Below are 18650 nucleotides of genomic sequence, written 5' to 3'. Positions count from 1 at the left end.
GAATTTGAAAAAGGAAAAATATTTTGATGATCTGATAATTGTGATCCAAAATAAAAATGTGACAATAACTAACCAAAATGAATATTGTTGCAATTTTTTGGGTCAATTGGCAAAATATATATTTTTTATCTGACTTTTACAACTTATATATATATGATCAACAAAATTTCTACTAAAAATACGAAAGAAAAATAGTTTTGTGATACAATTTGTATATTTTCAACATTAACTTAATTATTTTATGATATAACAATATATAAATAGAATTTCTGAATTTAAGGAATAAGATTTTATAAATCTTATTCCTTAAATTCCGAAATTCGAAACTGTCATTCCAAAAAACAGCGAAAAACCCACGATAGGTCGCTCATGGCAGCAGACAAATGTTCTGTTGATGTAGCAGTATAGTAAAAAAGTGCATAAGATATATATTTTCTAAAAAAGTGATTGAAATAATATTGCTAATTTAATTAAGAATATCAGTACTTTGTATTTTTTTAATTATGTGTTTTGTTAGATATAATCCCACTAATGTGTTTTTGAAATAGTATTTTTTTACTAATTACATACTTTCAATTACAATTATTATTTTAACAATAACAATTATGTATTTCCCTTTTTCATTATTTTTTTTATGAAATTTACTTACAAACTGTAGCAATACTCTTTCTTTATTTCATTCTACATCACCATACCATAAATAAATTCACATTCATTCAATAGCACACATATAAAAATTCCTTCATGAAAACAAAAACAATTTGAATAACTCTAATAATTCTTGAAACAAAAATATATACGCGGCAGCATACGATCATATACATACATAACAAACCTACATTCGAATGATCGTTTTATTTCTGTTGGACACAATACTCACTCACTTTTCAATGTCAGTGAGCGAAAGAATGTAAGAGCATTGACGAGTAAAGTGAAACATCTGAAACATTGAAGACGACAAATGAATGTGCTTGTGCAGCTCTTTCATGAGCACTGAACTGAAACCGCTCAGCGCTCAGTTGAAAACGCTCAGCGCTCAGTTGAAAACGCTCAGTGCTGAGCTGAAAACGCTCAGTATGATGAATGATTCACTTCGCTCAGTTGAGTGAATAGCTCAATTGAACTAGGTCATTCATGAGCTACACAACTCTATAAGTAAGCCATTCGTGGTTAATTAATGTAATATGAATTTCACTTTTTTCACTGCATTTTTTTACAGACGATTTTATAACTAACACAAAATTGGTCAATTTTTGACCTGGGGTAATGTAAACTTAATCGTACTCTTTCTTGTAAATAATAAATCATCCAGTTGGAGAATTCTTCATTAAAGCAGATCGTTATACATACTTCCAAGTGCTTCTTCATGTTTTAATGAATGTTAGTTAAATGTCTGACTGGTACTCAATAGATGAAAGAACGATTAACGGTAAGGAAGTTGTGAATTTGCTATATTTCAACCTTTTTGTTACAATCATTCACTTATTTAATGATTTTGTAAATTCTCTTTAGCATTATCATCAATTATTTCTTTCGTAAAGATCAATATCGTTATTGTACGTCCCCATTTGTCGTCAAGCCTCAATGGTGATACGTGGTATAAACTGAATTATTTGGTAATATGTGTACCGGTGTCCATGTAGCTTTTGAAAATATATATTTTGTTATCAGAAGCATGTATGTATGAAGTGCAGCATTCAAGTAAATCAAATTTATCTGAATTACGACATAAAGATAAATTTGAACGTTTTTTCATCTCACAGGAATAATTTATTATTGTATATAATTATTTATATTAATGTATGTTAAAGAAATTGCAATAAATAAATTATAACATATATTTAGTAATAATAAAAAATATATTTATTTTTAATTGGGCCATTCTAATGTAATTATATAAAAATTGCTGGTTATTCCTACCGAATTATTTTTTAAATAACAGTTGTGAATATCATATAAACAGTAGTCAGAATCGAATTATGTGATAGTACACGCAACCGACAAAATTCGATTGGCGCCAAATTCGGTTGTGAATACGAATCTGTTTTCTCTGTGTATACATATATTTACAGAATATATATTGTTTTATTATAAGAGAAAAATCTGTCACGTGCGGTATGTCATGTACGATATTAAATTATATATATTATAAAATCACCCAAAGATTGTTTTTGTTTAAATATGATGGATTGTAAAGGAAAAACATTTCGTTTAGTGTAAGAAATTAAAAGAAAACATAACGCCTCTCACGATTCGAATATTTTCGCATATTTCTACATGTACCTCAAAATGAGTTCCGTTTTATGTCACGTACGATATTCCCTTATTTCGCTCAATATGTTGGACAACAATATTTATAAAGAACTTTTTATTATTTTAAAATATATTACCCTCTGACTGGAACATAAAGACCAAATTATTTTTCAGATACTCTTATTTTTGCAAAATCTATTCCACTCTATAGGCGTACAAATGTCACGTACGATGATATGGAATTGCCCATATGTTTCATCAAAATTGGTGGACAATAACATACTTAAAAGTGTACCACAAAAAACGTGTGGTTATAAATTCTTAATTCTGCAAAAAATTTCAATGCCAAAAATTATGTCGAAATTTGCCGGTAATCTTAGAATCACCCATATTTTGGTTTCAATGAATTTTTAAGCCGAGTACAATTTTACCTATATTTCATTCATACTTCTGTTAGTAAGTCCGCAGCACTGAAGTCATTAGTTTTCTACATTTTGTACATTTATATCTGTATTTGGTATACAAATTTCCACCAGTATTATTTTTTCTTTTCTTGTGGTGCACAGTAGTTTAGACAAGTTTTCTTTGGAAATAATTCGGTATCTCGGAGATATTGTTACAAAATATCACACAAGTAGAGCACGGTGTTTCCGAGTTGATTTATATTTGTTCAGCTTCCTAGAACTAATGGAGTCCAGTGCGTGGCCCTCAAAGTTGGTCACCTCGTGTGACCAATGAAATTTAAATTATAAATTGTCCTTACGCTTACATGTGCAGGTTATCTCTATTTGTTGAAGAGATATTTAGGTTAATTGATTTATTTTTTTAATTTTGCTCGATCTTTTTATGGTTTTTTAGATATGGCGGGCCAACGGAGGCTAATTTTTTTTATATCTTCACAAGGATCATAATCATTCGGATTTTTGGCGATATTGTCTATATCAATGTCTTAGTAATCCAGATATACATAGGTCAAAAATCGAGGTTGTCCTAGTTTTTTTCCTCATATCTCAGCCATTTGTGAACCGATTTTGCTGATTTTAAATTTTTTACCTATATCTGGACTACTAAGTCATTAATATAGACAATATGGATATATAATGATAGATATTTCAAAGACCTTTACAACGACGTACATAAGACCATATTAAGTTGGACCTGCAATGGGTCAAAATCGAAAAAAAATATTTTTTTAACCCGAATTTTTTTTCCACCAAAACACTTTTTTTTCTAAATATTAAAAAAAAAATTAAAAAAAATAAACATTTTTTTTTAAATTTAAAAAACAATTTCCAAAAAATTAAAAATAAACTGGAAAAAAATTAAATTTTGTTTACCTAAAAATATTTAAAATTTTTATTTTAAAGTATTATTTGGTGAATTTCAAAATTATTATCTCAGTCAAATGGAATTGAGTAGAAATATGTTACTAAATACCTGTTCTAATTATTGGTTTATTCATTAAATTTCAACCAAAGTATGTAAATAACAGTTCTTTTAATAAAATACATATTTAATAATTTTAAAAATTTATTATTAACTCGACTTTCTGATATGAAAAAGTCCCAAAAAGGAGATATAAGATGCAAACGCACTTCTGCTTAACTGTGATTATTTGTCATTATAAATCTTACCAAATAGTTAATAAAACTCCATTATAAGATTTAAAATCATGGATTTTAGTCCGTTTATTTCTGAAAAGGAACACTAAGCAAACGAATGATTAATAAAATAAAATTTTAAGAACAAAACACACTAATGAAGTCAAATTTATTGAAATTGAAAATTTTTAAAAATCACCTAATTAATTGATATGATTTTCTCCACTTGAAAGTAAAAATAGATATTTACTCAATATTTTAAGTACATTATAAAATCGTCCAGACATTTAAAAAATCGCCGAGTATATAAATTAATAAATTTGTTCTTTAGACAATTAGAAATTGTTATTTGCACTAAAATAACACAGCTAAAAATATTAAATTGTGAAATGTGAAATTCTTTATGGGCGTTCTACATATGCCTTTTTTAAGTACATTTTTAACAGTTTTTTATTTTGATAAATTAAAGAAAATTTCTCCATAGATGTCAAAATAATCCTCATCCATTTGAGATAATAATCGCCATACTAGGTCAAGTGTAAATTAAAAAAAGAAGAAATTCAAATTTCACTTTCATTGATATTTTAAAGTAAAAAAGATCACGAGATGATCATGTGAAGTGTATAGTTTCAAATGTATGTATGTATATGGTATTCATCATGTGTGAACAATTTGTTTTGAATTTTGTTGTGTGCTTTAATTAAAGAAAATAATTATTTTAATTTTTAAATTGTCCTTAATTTAAAAGATGATGGTTTCATAATCTAATATTATTAATTTCGTAGTTTTTTTTCAGTCAGTTTCAGTTCAGTTTTCTAAAGACATTTTTAGCGAAACTTGAACATTTTTTGGAAATTCCTCATATATTGAAATTCCTCATATATTATATCAAATAATTTGTCATATTAATCGATTAACATGATTATTATTTAAATGCCTAGGTAACAACATAAAATATCTGACTTCAATTTGAAAAAGATTAAGAAGTAAAATGCAAATTCGTACAAAGTGAGTAATTACATTGAAATTTTATAAAACAAGTAAACAAATAATAACTCTATATGATCTAATATTTATTTACACAGAGATTTTTCAACAATCTGCTGCAAACGCCCATTTACTTTTCTACGATCATGTTGCACATGCATGAGTCAGCAAAACTTGTATTTGTATACAAAAACTCTTGGGTTTTTACAATCATAGAAAAAAGAATGCCGGAAAAACAATCCGCCTTCTAAAAATAAACACAGCTCTACAGGTGATTGTACTCATACTCAAATACTCGTAAGGCAGTGACGAAGTTAGAGATTAAATAAAGATATTTTTTTTAAATGAATTTCAGCTTAATAATTTATTTTTTAGTACTTATTTAAGCATTTCCTTCTAATTCTTTTATTAACCTTTAAAATAAAAACCATAGTTTCTTGGTAATAACTTTGTTCATTTCAATTATTGTGGTTTTGGAATTTACTTTTTGTATTCTCTTTTTGTTTTTGTGCGTATTTTCGAAAAAGCCTAGCCGAGAATGGATAATAAAAAAAATGAATTAAATAGTATTACAAGCAAAATAATAAAAACTCTCGCTTTAAATTATAATGAAGGTCGTGTACGCCAGAAAATCAAAACACCAAATGCGTACAAACTTTGGGACGTGAGTGTTGGGGAATTGGTAACAAAAAAATTATTTTCGGGTTTTATTCTAAATAGTATAGCTCTGAACAAAGTTTGAATATAATTTATTTCCAGAAGTTAAATTTTGATTGTAAATTAAAAAGCAGTAAATTGTATTACAAGTAGGTTGGCTATCACAGAAATGTACAATTAGACCGTTAAACTGACCGCTAAAAAACAAAACAAAAAAAACAATGAAATTATGCCTAATAATAGCCTACTGTGATCACAAAAAGGGATTTAATGTTATTGACATTCTGCCAAGAAAATGAATTAAAAGCAAAACTTAAATTGAAACAGTAAACGAAAAAGAGACCAAGTGAAAATGAAATTTGACATAAATATGAGTAATAAATGTATGTATGTGCACAGTCACGAATTTACATGTACGTGTTGACCGGTTTACAGGGTGAAGAAGTGTTAACAATGATTTTCAATACACTGTACGTATTGGTTAAATCTTCTCAAGAGTCCAAAGTATATTTCAATTGAGGAGATAATTACTTTGCTTACTAATGAAATTAGTGGTTAAATTTACCGAAAGTTGTGTCGAAAAATATGAACAGTACATGATAGAAATTAAGTCTGTAAATTAGAATACCTCACGACATTTTTGATCTACATTAGTTACATGTCGGATTTAATTGTGAACGAGAGCACTTGCATGTTTTAACCCATTAAGTCAGCACCCTGGTGGTATTTTCCCAGCGTTTCTACCACATTCGATATGAACATATTACAAAATAATAACGACTTATAATGGCATTTATTCCCAAAGCAGGAAAAATAAAAGTATGGATGACATTCATGTCAGGAGTATATTCTAATCAAGTAATTTCTGCAAGATATAACATGCTTACTTGAAGAGAAAGTCATTGGAAAGAGCGTCGCATGATGTCGTTGGTACTACTTATTATACACTCAACAGGATAGGATATGGGGCAGATTCCATTGTGAACGACATGGAATGAGTCCTAAACAATGTGAATATATCCTAAATACTCGAAGTTTTGAGCGTCTTAGGGGATGATCAACGAATACCAACTGGATGGGGAACCTGCTTAAGGGCCATACATTTTAATTTAGGTCTGGGCAAAACAATGAAGATTGTGTTAAGATGTACTTTACCAGCCAATGTTGTGGAGCCTCAAATTCCAAAGCAAATACAGATCAATGCTCTTTGTTCTTCGTTGCATCAATCAAGGCTTTTAGTTCCGTCGTAATGAATTCGAATATCTACTGGATTGTAGATATTCATTAAAAATTATTATAGCTTAAAAATTACCTTGTCGAATAAGTTGGATCCCGGGTGGAGCGACATTCGCCCTCTGTAGGGACTCGTTTTGACAAGAACGCATAGTAAACTAGTTTGGTAGGTTAAGGTATCATGATCTGAACTATATCAGGAATGTATTGCAATTGATCTAATCAGATTCATCAGAAGTACAAGAATCATAACATTGCAAACGTAATTACTATTGCATGAGATTTTTTGGTCGAACATCTGGAAGAATCGGTACAAGGCCTTATATGTGACTGCCTTGCTCTATAAGTCAATTTAGTATTGTCAATTATAATATTTAAGGACATCTTAATGCACATCAAGGTCTCCTTTTGTACTTTTCCAATTAATAGTTTTGTAGGAAAATATTTATTCGCTATATATAGATGATTACCAACTTGATTTGGCCTGAATTGTATAATAAGGACAACAAAAACATGTGGTTTCAACAGGACGGTGCCACACAGCTCATTGGCCACCGAAATCGTACGATTTGACCCCGTTAGACTTTTTTCTTTCGGGGTTTTATTAAATCACATGTCAATGCGAATAAGCCACAAATTACAGCAGCCCTCGACGCCAACATAACCCATGCCATGGGTTAAAGACGGCCTGATTTATGCGCCAGAGTCTTGCAAAATTGGACATTTAGGATGTGCGACACCGAGGGAAGTCGTGCGAATATTTTCACGATGTTATATTCTACACACAGAAAACAGATTGGTCGGAATTCGGTTATTAATATTAATGTTTAATAAGATAAACCGAAAATTAGTTGCTAATCTTAAAAATATATAAACACAACCCATTTTCAATGTCTAGAAATGCAAAATCACAATTGCAATCGAATCATGATTTCAACAATTGAAAAATTGTTCACTTTAACCGATATGTGTCTTTGCTAAATTTTATTTTACTAATTCGAAAATTACAACTGAATTGAATTTAGCATTGTTCGCTCCAAATCCAAATTATTGGTTTTTGTAATCATTAAATTGTTTGTAATAAAAACCTTAACTGCAGAAATAAATATTCGATTACTCTACCTGAATAATTGATTACAATACAAATTAATTCGATGTTCTCTACCGAAAGCAATAATGAAATGGTGTTGAGTTTCTGACATCAGAATAAAATAAATTAAAATTAATTGAAAATTTTAGAATACAAAATACATCAGAAAATGCAAAAATATAAATAATTAATTGGAGATTAATATTTTGATATATCAGAGTAAATAGATAGGTAAGTTCAGTATCTTGAAATGTAATTTTAATCATATTTATGCTTCTGCATCTATACATAAACATATTTTGTAGATGCATTTTCATGTTTACAATTTTGTGTCCTGAGTAAGAATGTGTTTCTCTTTTAGATTTTTTATCAACTCTCTACGAAGGATGTTACTTTTAATTCCGAAACGCAGTTTGATACATAATGTTTTTAACCTAATCTTGAAATGAATGATGGAGCGTAGAATCAACTACTAATCCTGCCTCATCATGAACAATTCATTTATTATATGTACAATATTCAATGTACAATTATTGTCCCTTATAATTGCATCTGATAAACCATTTGTATTTGAAGCATATACTATGTATGTTATAATAAATTTAAAAAAAGAAAAAAAAAACAGTTTTTATTTCAATTCACAAAAATAAAAGAATCGTACCAGTCGTTATCACCGAATTATTTTTTTAAACGGTTGGGAGTACCATATGTTCAGTAATTTCAACCGAATTCAGTCGATAGTACATGCAACCGACTGAATTCGATTGGCGACAAATTCGGTTGTGAACACGAATCTGTTTTCTCTGTGTATACATAATGGAATGAAAGGCCTTTTAAAATATTAAAAATCTCGATGATATCTTACACGCTCTTTGTTTTATTTAAATTTAAAGATATACTTAATGAAAGACCCTTTAGTTATGTGCCATAGAGTTATTATTGAATAACATATGAAATTCTCCAATTCTCTCTCACCATGTCAAAATAAATCTATTTAAACCAAATGTTCGATCTATACTACTATATGGCAGCGAAACGTCGAATGCTTCCCCTCGCGATATTAATGTTTTGCTAGTTTTTACAAACAGCATCTAACGAACCAGTTAGATGCTGGATAGGTCACACCATATGGAAGCCAAGCTCAGATATTGCTACAACTGCTATTTAGTGGAACCTGCTCTACAACCACAGAAGAGGACAACCAGCTCATATATGGCGTAGACAGAAATAAAACAAGTAAGAGAGTATGGTCGGTCAAGCCCGACAATATAATACCCTACACCAAGTAAATGAGTAAAAATATTTTTCTTTTAAAATATCAATAATTTATATTCGTGAGTGATTTTCGGAAGTGGCCTTTATATGGGAGCTATGACCAATTATGGACCGATCACCATAAAATTAGGTCGTGTGATTTATGTCTATTTGAAAGTTATTTATGTGGTTATTTTGTGTATATACCAACATTTTTAAGTGATTTAAGCACGTTAAAGTGATTTTCGGAAGCGGGTCTATATTGGAGCTATGACTAATTATGGACCGATCGTAACAAAATTTGGTGACATGAATTTTGTATATATAAAACTTATTTGGAGCGAAATTTGTGTAGATACATATGTAAATTAAACATTTATGACCGATTAAGTCCAATTTCGAGAGGACATTTGTATGGGGCTAGGTGAAATAATGGACCGATTTCAGCCAGTTTCAATAGGCTTCGTCCTTGGTCCAAAAAAATTATATATACCAAATTTGAACGAAATATCTTCAAAATTGCGACCTGTACTCTGCGCACAAGGTTTACATGGACAGCCAGCCAACCAGCCATTCTAAGTCGATCGGTATACTTTAAGGTGGGTGTTAGACCAATAAAAATCAAGATGGAAAAACTCTAAGCTCCCTGTATGAACGACATCCGATTTTTAAATCAATTTATCGGAATATAATGTACAATTTATCAAAGTCTTCTAAAGCATTAAATATGCCGCTACACCCTGTATTAAGCCAGAATAATATTTTTCAATATTCCATTCACACCCATCACATTACGTGCATTAATTCACATGTGTTCAAATGAACACACAATACAGTGACGTGTGGAAAACCCCTAAAATTGTTGTTGATAGAAACAACGTGTGATTACTACGTCCCTGTTTTGTAATCATTTCAGTGTTTCTTTGGTGAATGAATGAATTGTGAGCAGTGATGCCAGGAGATTTTTTCTGAAATCCCTACACTTATGAAAAAAATCCCTTTTTTCCCTACACACACTATTTATTTTCCCTTCAGTTGTTTTTAACAAAATAAAGGCTTAAGCGGATTTTGAAATTGGCAACATCATTGTTTTTTCCGGGACTTGTTTGTCAAAAAAAGATTTTTTTTTTTTTTTAAAGTCGTCATATTTGAAGGGCTCCAGCCGTCACATTAGCTTCTCGTATCTCAACCAACTTGAGCCGTATTTCTTTGCTTTGTTTTCATCATTATCAGAATACGAATCGGAATTTTTTTCTAAAATTTGTCATTTTTTAATTTATAATGTTATTTATTACTTAAAAAATTACTTATTACAATCGACCTGCAAAGATGGGATACGTATGTAAAAACCAAATAAGTGTTTACTTCAAAAGAAAATTCATTGTAGTAGTTGTCAAAAATTATCAGCGCAGATAGTTCTTTAAGGAAATGGCAAATAGATTTCTAATGATACACTTAAACAAATTTTATATTTTTTAATTTATATTTGGAAAATATATAGTTTTAAATTGCCATTGCAAAAAAATCCCTACAATTCTACAAAAGTAAAAAATATTTTAATTTTTCCCTACATGCGAAATTTTTAAAAAAAAATCCCTACAGAAAGGGAAAATTCCCTACACTTGGCATCACTGATTGTGAGTCAATTACAACGGATTATTTTTTAACCCGTAATAAAAGATTAAAGTACACAGTTTGTTTAATTATTTGTATATTGTGCGTGTACATGACAATTTTACAACGTGCTATGTATTAAATAGGTAGCACATTTTAATTGGGCATGGTCAACAATTAGTCATCATACTAATACCAGACTTGTGCTTAATCATTCATTTTAGTGATCGGTGAATGCTGCTAATAAAAGACATACAAATACTAAAAGCTCAAGTATAGCATTATTTTGTATAAAATAGAACAACAGAGAACGAAAATATCATCTAGTTTAAATATTGACCAATAAAATACTATAAATACGTCATGAACCTACTGTTATTTGGCGTCTATAATATTTATAGTACATACATTATCAAAATTAGATTTATTATATTTTGAAAGCATCCTTGCTCTTCATTGTCTAAAAATATCATGAATGTGGATAAACTCGAGGATAGTCTAAATCGATCCTTATTTGATTATAACGATCGTTTAAATGTAGGGTACACAAAACATGCGTAGCTGTTAACTGTAATTTGACTGGTGTATATTGGGAGTGTTTTTGGAAAGTCTTCGCTGTTTTGCTATAGCCACTGTTATATTTTTTTGTCTTAGTAACAGAAGAAAAACGATACAAGGGTAATTACCAGCAACAAGAAAAAACCGGCAGCAGCAATACATTATTATGCTCAAAACATCGAAAACAGCATAAAAATAATGGTTGACTTTGACCTTAACACTCAGTTGCCAAAGGCAGAGAACAACAATAAACATACATACATATATAATAAACTTTATAGTTTTCAAATGAACATGGATGTGATCTAGGCAGATTTTTAAAACTATCAAAACATTGATTATAAAATGTATGTTACAGGTTGCATTACCAAATTAAATTTCAAAAAAACTATCTAGAATGATTTAAATGATAAATTCCTGCATTTAGGGCCATTATTACAACTTGCCGTTATAGTTAAAGTTAACTTTAAGGCACCTTTTTCTATTGCTTAAAGTTACCTTTAACTATAAAGGCAAGTTGTAATAATGGCCCTTAACCTAATATCAGAGACCGAAAATAAAGGGTTCACTTTCATTTCAATGGTAAATTCTCATTCGCAGCCATTTAAAAATATTTTTTTGTGATATATCACTGAGAGAGTGATTTATTCTAGAACATTTAAGGGTTGGGGTTGAGAGAAACAGAAAAGAAACAAACACAAATAATCTGGATGAGTGATTTATAATTTATTTTTTTCGTAAAGGTCAGCTTGTGGCTTTTATTTGCGAACATGAAAAATAAATCGCAAAAATGCATTTGATGCAAATATAAAAAATAAATATATAAAATTTATCAAAAAATTAATAACAATTTAAAAAAAATTCTCATTTCTGTTACTCAGATTTCATTACTTCATACTTATCATATTCTTTCCATAATTTGTTAAAAATTACTAGCAATATGTTATTGTATGTAAATAAAAGAGAAAGTAACAGATATTAAGAACAAGAACAAATGAATTGTTTATCTCACACCAAACCATTAAAAAACAACAAAAACTAATAAAGGTCATACCAAACCATTTAAATACAAATCATTTTATAATTGTTATTTTCAGTGATTTATTTTTATCACAAAAATATAAATCACAATTTGGTTTTTGTGGTATATGGACGAGTTATTTTCGATCTCTGCCTAATATACATATATTAAAGAACGATCTTAAAAATGCGTAATATATGGAGATTTGTTATTGAGAATTCCATAATTCCCAAAAACACTTTTAAAACGATAAGGTCGGGTAGCCAATGAGATTAGAGATAATATGGCCCAAATTTTACTTAGGAAGGAATTCCCAGTAATACAAATTTTTAAATTGTTTTTCTTTAATAATATTTACGTTTCAGCTAAATATACATATATATATATACTAGGGCTTTAACCAAATTTTGGCCCTAGCGCCACGAATTTGTTTTTTCACCAAAAAAAAAAAAATTTTAAAAACAAAAAATTTTTTTTTAAAATTTAAAAAAAAAAATTCAAAAAAATTGTAAAAAAAAATAATTTTGTTTACCTAAAAATATTTAAAATTTGTATTTTGAAGTATAATTTGGTGAAGGGTATATAATACTCGGTACAGCCGAATATAGCTCTCCTACTTGTTTTATTTTTTTTAGTAAAGTATCGGATTTTTCCCCCTACCGCAAATTTTAAATATAGATTCTCGATTATAAAAAAAATCTATATGCATTTATTGTATAAAAAAATTATCTTCAAACTTTACCGCGTTTAGTGGGTAAACTTTTTTGACAACTGCGAAAAAGTAATACCATTTTTTAAATAACTTTCAATGGTCTATTCGACTATGCTATTATAGTTATAGCCCTAATACCTAAATATTAGCGTAAGTACTTTTTTTGGAAAAGTAATTAAAAAAGACTTTTCTAATTTTAAATTTGTTGTAGATAAAAAATTTAAATTTTAATTTACAAATGCGAATATATCGTAATCTATAACAGATATATAATTTTAACGATGTTTTTGTAGATATCTTCTTTCTGCCCCTCCTCATCCGTTTAGAAGTTACAGATATATTTACACTTTTTTAATTACCCTGTAATGTACGTGAGTTGGACCATTTTAAGAAAAGCTTTTTTGGGTTTTCAGAACCGATTTGTTTAATTTTTTTCCAAGTCAACACAAGTCGTCAAAGTACAACAAGTCGCAATGTTGAATATATGAAATATTTATAAACAAATATTCAATTACATAATTAAACATTTTCTATATTCCGCCGCAGTTTAATACAAAAGGTTTAATAAAATGTTTAAATAAGTTCGTTTCTTAAAAGTCTGCATTCAACACAGGCCACATACAAAACGAAAAAGAATCTTACGGATTGTACCATGCAGCCATCAGATAGAAAACCAATGTCTTCAACCGAAAAAATCGAATATTCAAAGATCGAATGAACAGTTAAAGTTCAATGTGAAAACATGTACATACTGAGAGTTACGGTTGTTATTTTGCATTCATCGATTTTTATCGTCCAATGTCTTGAATTGTTTAATTTTACTCGTTCGCGTATGAGCATGTTGTTCCTGTGTACTTTTGCTTTTTAGCTTTGGTTTAAAACGACAGCAATCTTAAAATTACACATTACTGAATGCATTGTTAAAACATTGTTATTTTTGGTTCATTTATTGTTTTTAAAGCAGCGAAGGGAAACGAAAAATAAAACATTATTTGGAATTACATGACATTTCGTAACGTATGTGATCTTTGTAGTGCAAAAAGAAGTCAATTGGTTACTTTATACATCCCATGCAATCTAGCGTGAAGACAATTGCCACTTAAGTGTATCTAAGTAATCTGTAGTCGCTTTAAACTTTTATTTTGTACAGCACTTTTTTGTGGGTAATTCGTACAAACTGGTTTTATACGAATTGTGTTTAATAAGTAACCTAGAGTGTAGTCACTTAAAAAGTTAATTTTTTACTGCATTTTAGAAAATAGTTATTTTACTCACCAAAAGTAATCTATTGTAGAGTTTTAAAAGGAAGGTTTAAAAGCAATCGGTTATTGTACTGTTTATGAGACATCTTTTTAGCAGACTATTTGAGGTCAATTAGCACCCGTAAATGTTAAAATAACTCGTTATGTTGCCGATCAAGTAACCAGTTATATAGCTAGCAGGGTCACTGCCTCTATGTAACCGGTATGTGAATCCAAAGCGTTGACTACTATGGACCAGCTATAAGACAGTCTAATTGTAATCAAATAGGACCATAACCCCCTGCTTAGGACATGCTTGTCACCCTCAATTAAAAGTAATATTACTAGTTCGGGAACTGCTAGAACTGCTGGGATAGTTTCGTTGGATTTACCGATGAAGCCCAATTTAAGTGAGTGTTGGTTGGCTTAATTTCATTCATTTCGACCATCCTCCTGATTCGAAATATGCTGATTTTATCAACACAATCATCATAGTTGTGTGCGTCATTGTGTACGCATGTGTGAATGCCACTGTTGAGAATATGAGCTGAAGTGACCTTAAATGCAGTTGATCACTTGTGGTATTTTACTGTTGGCAAGAAAATTGTTGCCATAATTGAAATCTTCAAAATAAATCATCATGAACATCAATTTTAATATTTTACGTTTTATATGTCATTTAGTAAGTATGTATTGTGTTGTTTGTTCACTCTTATTTAATTCAATTTATTCAAAATATAATTGAATTGTTTTCGCTTAAATAATTGTAGGGTAAGAGAATTACTACTGATTATTGTTGTCAGATATTTTATAGAAGTTAATTTAGTGAAAATTGAACTGGATTAATATTGATAATGGTGGAAAATATTAACTTGTTCCGTTCATGAAGTTATTGGATTGAAATTTTGGTAGAAACAATATTCATATTGAGTTTGTTATTCCGTTTGTAACAAATCGAATTTAATGGGTCCTTATAAAATTCTAAGAATATCTTAATATGTCCGTCCGTCTGTATGTTTCTGTCATGATGGATGGCCATAATGAAACGACGTATGTGTATGAAATTCCCAAATATTCTTTGTTGATCTGAAAATTTTCCTATTGAAAATGGGCAAAATAGATCAGTTATCCAAATTAGTTATATTTGTCTTGTTTTAAACGTAAATGGCCGAAATAAAATTGTATTTAAAAATTAGTAATTATTGGACTAATTCTGTCATCATGTTCATCATGTTCAATAATGTTATATTTTTATTAAAATATCCGTCTAAGTTAAATCAGGAACAAATTCGTTCCGATAGAAAAGTTTTTCAAAACAGAATTCATATTTGTTTTTATATATTGCCTTTTTCTCTTAAAATAAATATCCTTAGATGTTTTAATATTAATAAACATGTTAATAATTAAGACCTTAAAATGTATATATGCGTTAAGTCAACCTTCTAGAAAAGCTAATATTCCTGTATTAAATAAACATTCTCCTGTTTTTGTTACACAGAACAAATTGTTTTGGTTGTGATAACCGAATTTATTGCTAATAAAATCTATATATGGGGCTTTTCATGTCAAGTGAACCAAGTTTTGAAATCGACAGAATTTTTCAACAAGATTGGTCGAGAACTGTCTGAGTTAGAGGGGGTAAAAATTTGACATTTTGATTAAGCAGGTGTTTTTTCTTATCCATATAACTTATTACCTATTGTTCTTAACAAAATGTGTCCCAAATAGTTTAGAATTTTAGGTGTCTAAAATCATCTTCAGAAAATTTCCTTTCCAATGAAACTAGTTTGGAGCTAATCGGTTGAATGGTTTCAGAGTTTATAACGGACATAGGTAGAAACATTTTTTGTGTTCTATATATGGGGCTTTTCATGTCAAGTGAACCAAGTTTTGAAATCGACAGAATTTTTCAACAAGATTGGTCGAGAACTGTCTGAGTTAGAGGGGGTAAAAATTTGACATTTTGACCAAGCAGGTGTTTTTCTTATCCATATAACTTATTACCTATTGTTCTTAACAAAATGTGTCCCAAATAGTTTAGCTCTTTCTTCAATCATTCCAAAAAAATATTTAAAAAAAAAATTTTATATATTTTTCTTAAAATAAAGCTCAGATATTTTCCTTGAAGACCATCACTTAGTGGGATGCGAGTTCGGTATCTATCAAAATAAATGTTTTGTAAATCAAAACATAAAATTTTGACTTTTTTTGCAAAATCAAAAACTGTTGACTTTTTTTTAATTTTTTTTAGCTCAAACAAAAGCTTAGATATTTTCCTTGAAGACCCTTTTGGTCGCTTATTGGAATGCGAGTGGGATATCTATTAAAATAAATATTCTGTAACTCAATACGTACAATTTTTGACTTTTTTTCTAACTCAGAAAGTTCTCTACCGATCTTGTTGTGTCTGAATTAATATCCAATAGAACTAACCTTGGTGCAAATTTCATCACGATCGGAAGACATCGATTTCAAAAGTTGGTTCACTTGACTTGAAATGCCCCATATATAAAACACAAAAAATGTTTCTACCTATGTCCGTTATAGACTCTGAAACCATTCAACCGATTAGCTCCAAACTAGTTTGTGGTACTTTTTGATTTTTGTACTTTTAAGGGAATCCCAATCCAAATCCCAAGTTTTAGTACTTTTTTGTACCCCATATCCAAAAAAATTTTATTCAAATAGAATTGTAGTCCAACTAAAAAAAAAAATTCGAATAAATTTTGTCACTTTTTAGAAATTCGAATGTTTAAGGGGTTAAATTGATCCCTCTTTTTATACATTAATATGGTATAAAAATGTTTATTATAAAACCCCTCTATTAATAAATTTTTTTTAGCGTGGTAGCACACGCTGGGTTTCCGCTATTTCAATCAATTTAATAGTGATTCTTTAATTTGAATTGATTTTCTGTGAATCATTCGAGAAATGAGAAATATTGACAAATATGACTTAGTTTTTATGATCTGGACTTTCACAAAGATGTGTCACTAACAGAATCTATCAAATTGGTCTGAAGTACTAGAGAACTCCACAAGGAAGTGAAATACTCTGATCCTAAGTGCTTCCCAGTATTATATTATATAGGCATTATCTTAGTTATGGCGGAAGAAATAATAAACAATACAAGACCGACCTAATTCATTGGTAAATTTCTTTAAATAACTTTTCTATTTTGTCCTAAGTTTAAAATTTATATATGTTTTTTATATCTACAAAAAATAAATCAACAAATGAAATAACAAGATATTTTTTTCAAATATGCAACAATTTATTCTTAAAACTAAATAAAAGAAATGACAACAGCAATCCTTAATTAAATGACATTTAATGATGTTGATGATAAGCTATTGGAACTGGATATTGTTTGACAAAAGTGGTGGCTGGAGCAGGTGCAACATAATGAACAGGAGCGGCTACCTGTTTTACAACAGTCTTAACGTGTTGATCCAAAGGAATACGATTACCGACGGCATTAAAACCACTGTGAGGATCAACCGTATATTGGACTACACGTCTGAAACCATCAGCATCAATTAAGGAGTATTCACCATGTACAATATCACCATCACGTTCTTCTTGGTGGCTGTGATTATCACCAGTATGTTCATCGTTAACTTCGTAGGCGAATTTGTATTGGGGATGAGGATCGTATTGATCATCATGATGTTTGGCCAAAACGGGTTGGGGATGAGCATAAGCTACAGGTGCAAAAGATTTGATCACAGTGGTGGGTGCAGCAGCAGGATGATAAACTTGAGCTACAGGAACAACACCAGCACTGGCCACAGCGATGAAAGCAAGGAGAGCAACAAACTGTTTAAATAAAAATTATAGATTTATAGTCCTTGTATGATTTTTTATTGTTTTCTTTACCTTGAATGCCATTTTAAAATTTGTTTTGTAGGAGTAGTTGTTATGAAATGTTTTATGATTTGAATTTTTATGATTAATATTAAAATTTGAATTGATATTTATACCAAATTATCACAATTTATGAATTATGTGCCAGATCTATCATATTTCATACAAAGGAGTGTAGATATGTATATTGCAACAACAATTATATTCGAAATTCAACTTCACTTTCAAATATGTACTTGCAAGATTTTTTTTTTGTTTTTGTCACTTTCATATTTATTTATTGCTTTATATTTATCTACATAGTACATATTTATTTAAGTCAGTTAATTGTTTCTCATTTATGAGCACAATTTGGCCATTATTGAATAATGAATTAAAATCAAAACACAATTCGAAACTGTGCAACTTGTTTTCTGGTAACAGATTAATGTCATTTGCCAAATGTACAACTGTAAATTTAAATGTAAATAAAGCTTTTGATAGTTTTGGCAAATTTGCGCTAAATCAGCATTAAGTATTTAGTTTCGTGTCTTAATTATTCGTGTCCATTATTTCTCTTATG

General features: G+C 29.4%; 2 protein-coding genes across 2 annotated transcripts in view; both read right to left on the bottom strand.

Annotated features, from left to right (window-relative positions):
* LOC135951281 (cuticle protein-like) overlaps positions 1-18650 on the bottom strand; it is a 39479-nt gene that overhangs the window by 8879 nt on the left and 11950 nt on the right. The gene's annotated exons all lie outside the window — the stretch shown is intronic.
* On the bottom strand, positions 17474-18112 carry LOC135963281 (larval cuticle protein A2B-like). Its single transcript, XM_065515066.1, has 2 exons — positions 18101-18112; positions 17474-18040 (listed from the first exon to the last, which is right to left on the bottom strand). The coding sequence occupies exons 1-2, from the start codon at positions 18110-18112 to the stop codon at positions 17552-17554; spliced, it is 501 nt and encodes a 166-aa protein (XP_065371138.1). The 3' UTR covers positions 17474-17551.

This window comes from Calliphora vicina, chromosome 1 (genome assembly GCF_958450345.1).
Source record: "Calliphora vicina chromosome 1, idCalVici1.1, whole genome shotgun sequence".
NCBI classification, from domain to species: domain Eukaryota; kingdom Metazoa; phylum Arthropoda; class Insecta; order Diptera; family Calliphoridae; genus Calliphora; species Calliphora vicina.
The sequence above is the reverse complement of the archived record's forward strand: the minus strand, read 5'-3'. Positions and strand labels throughout refer to the sequence as shown.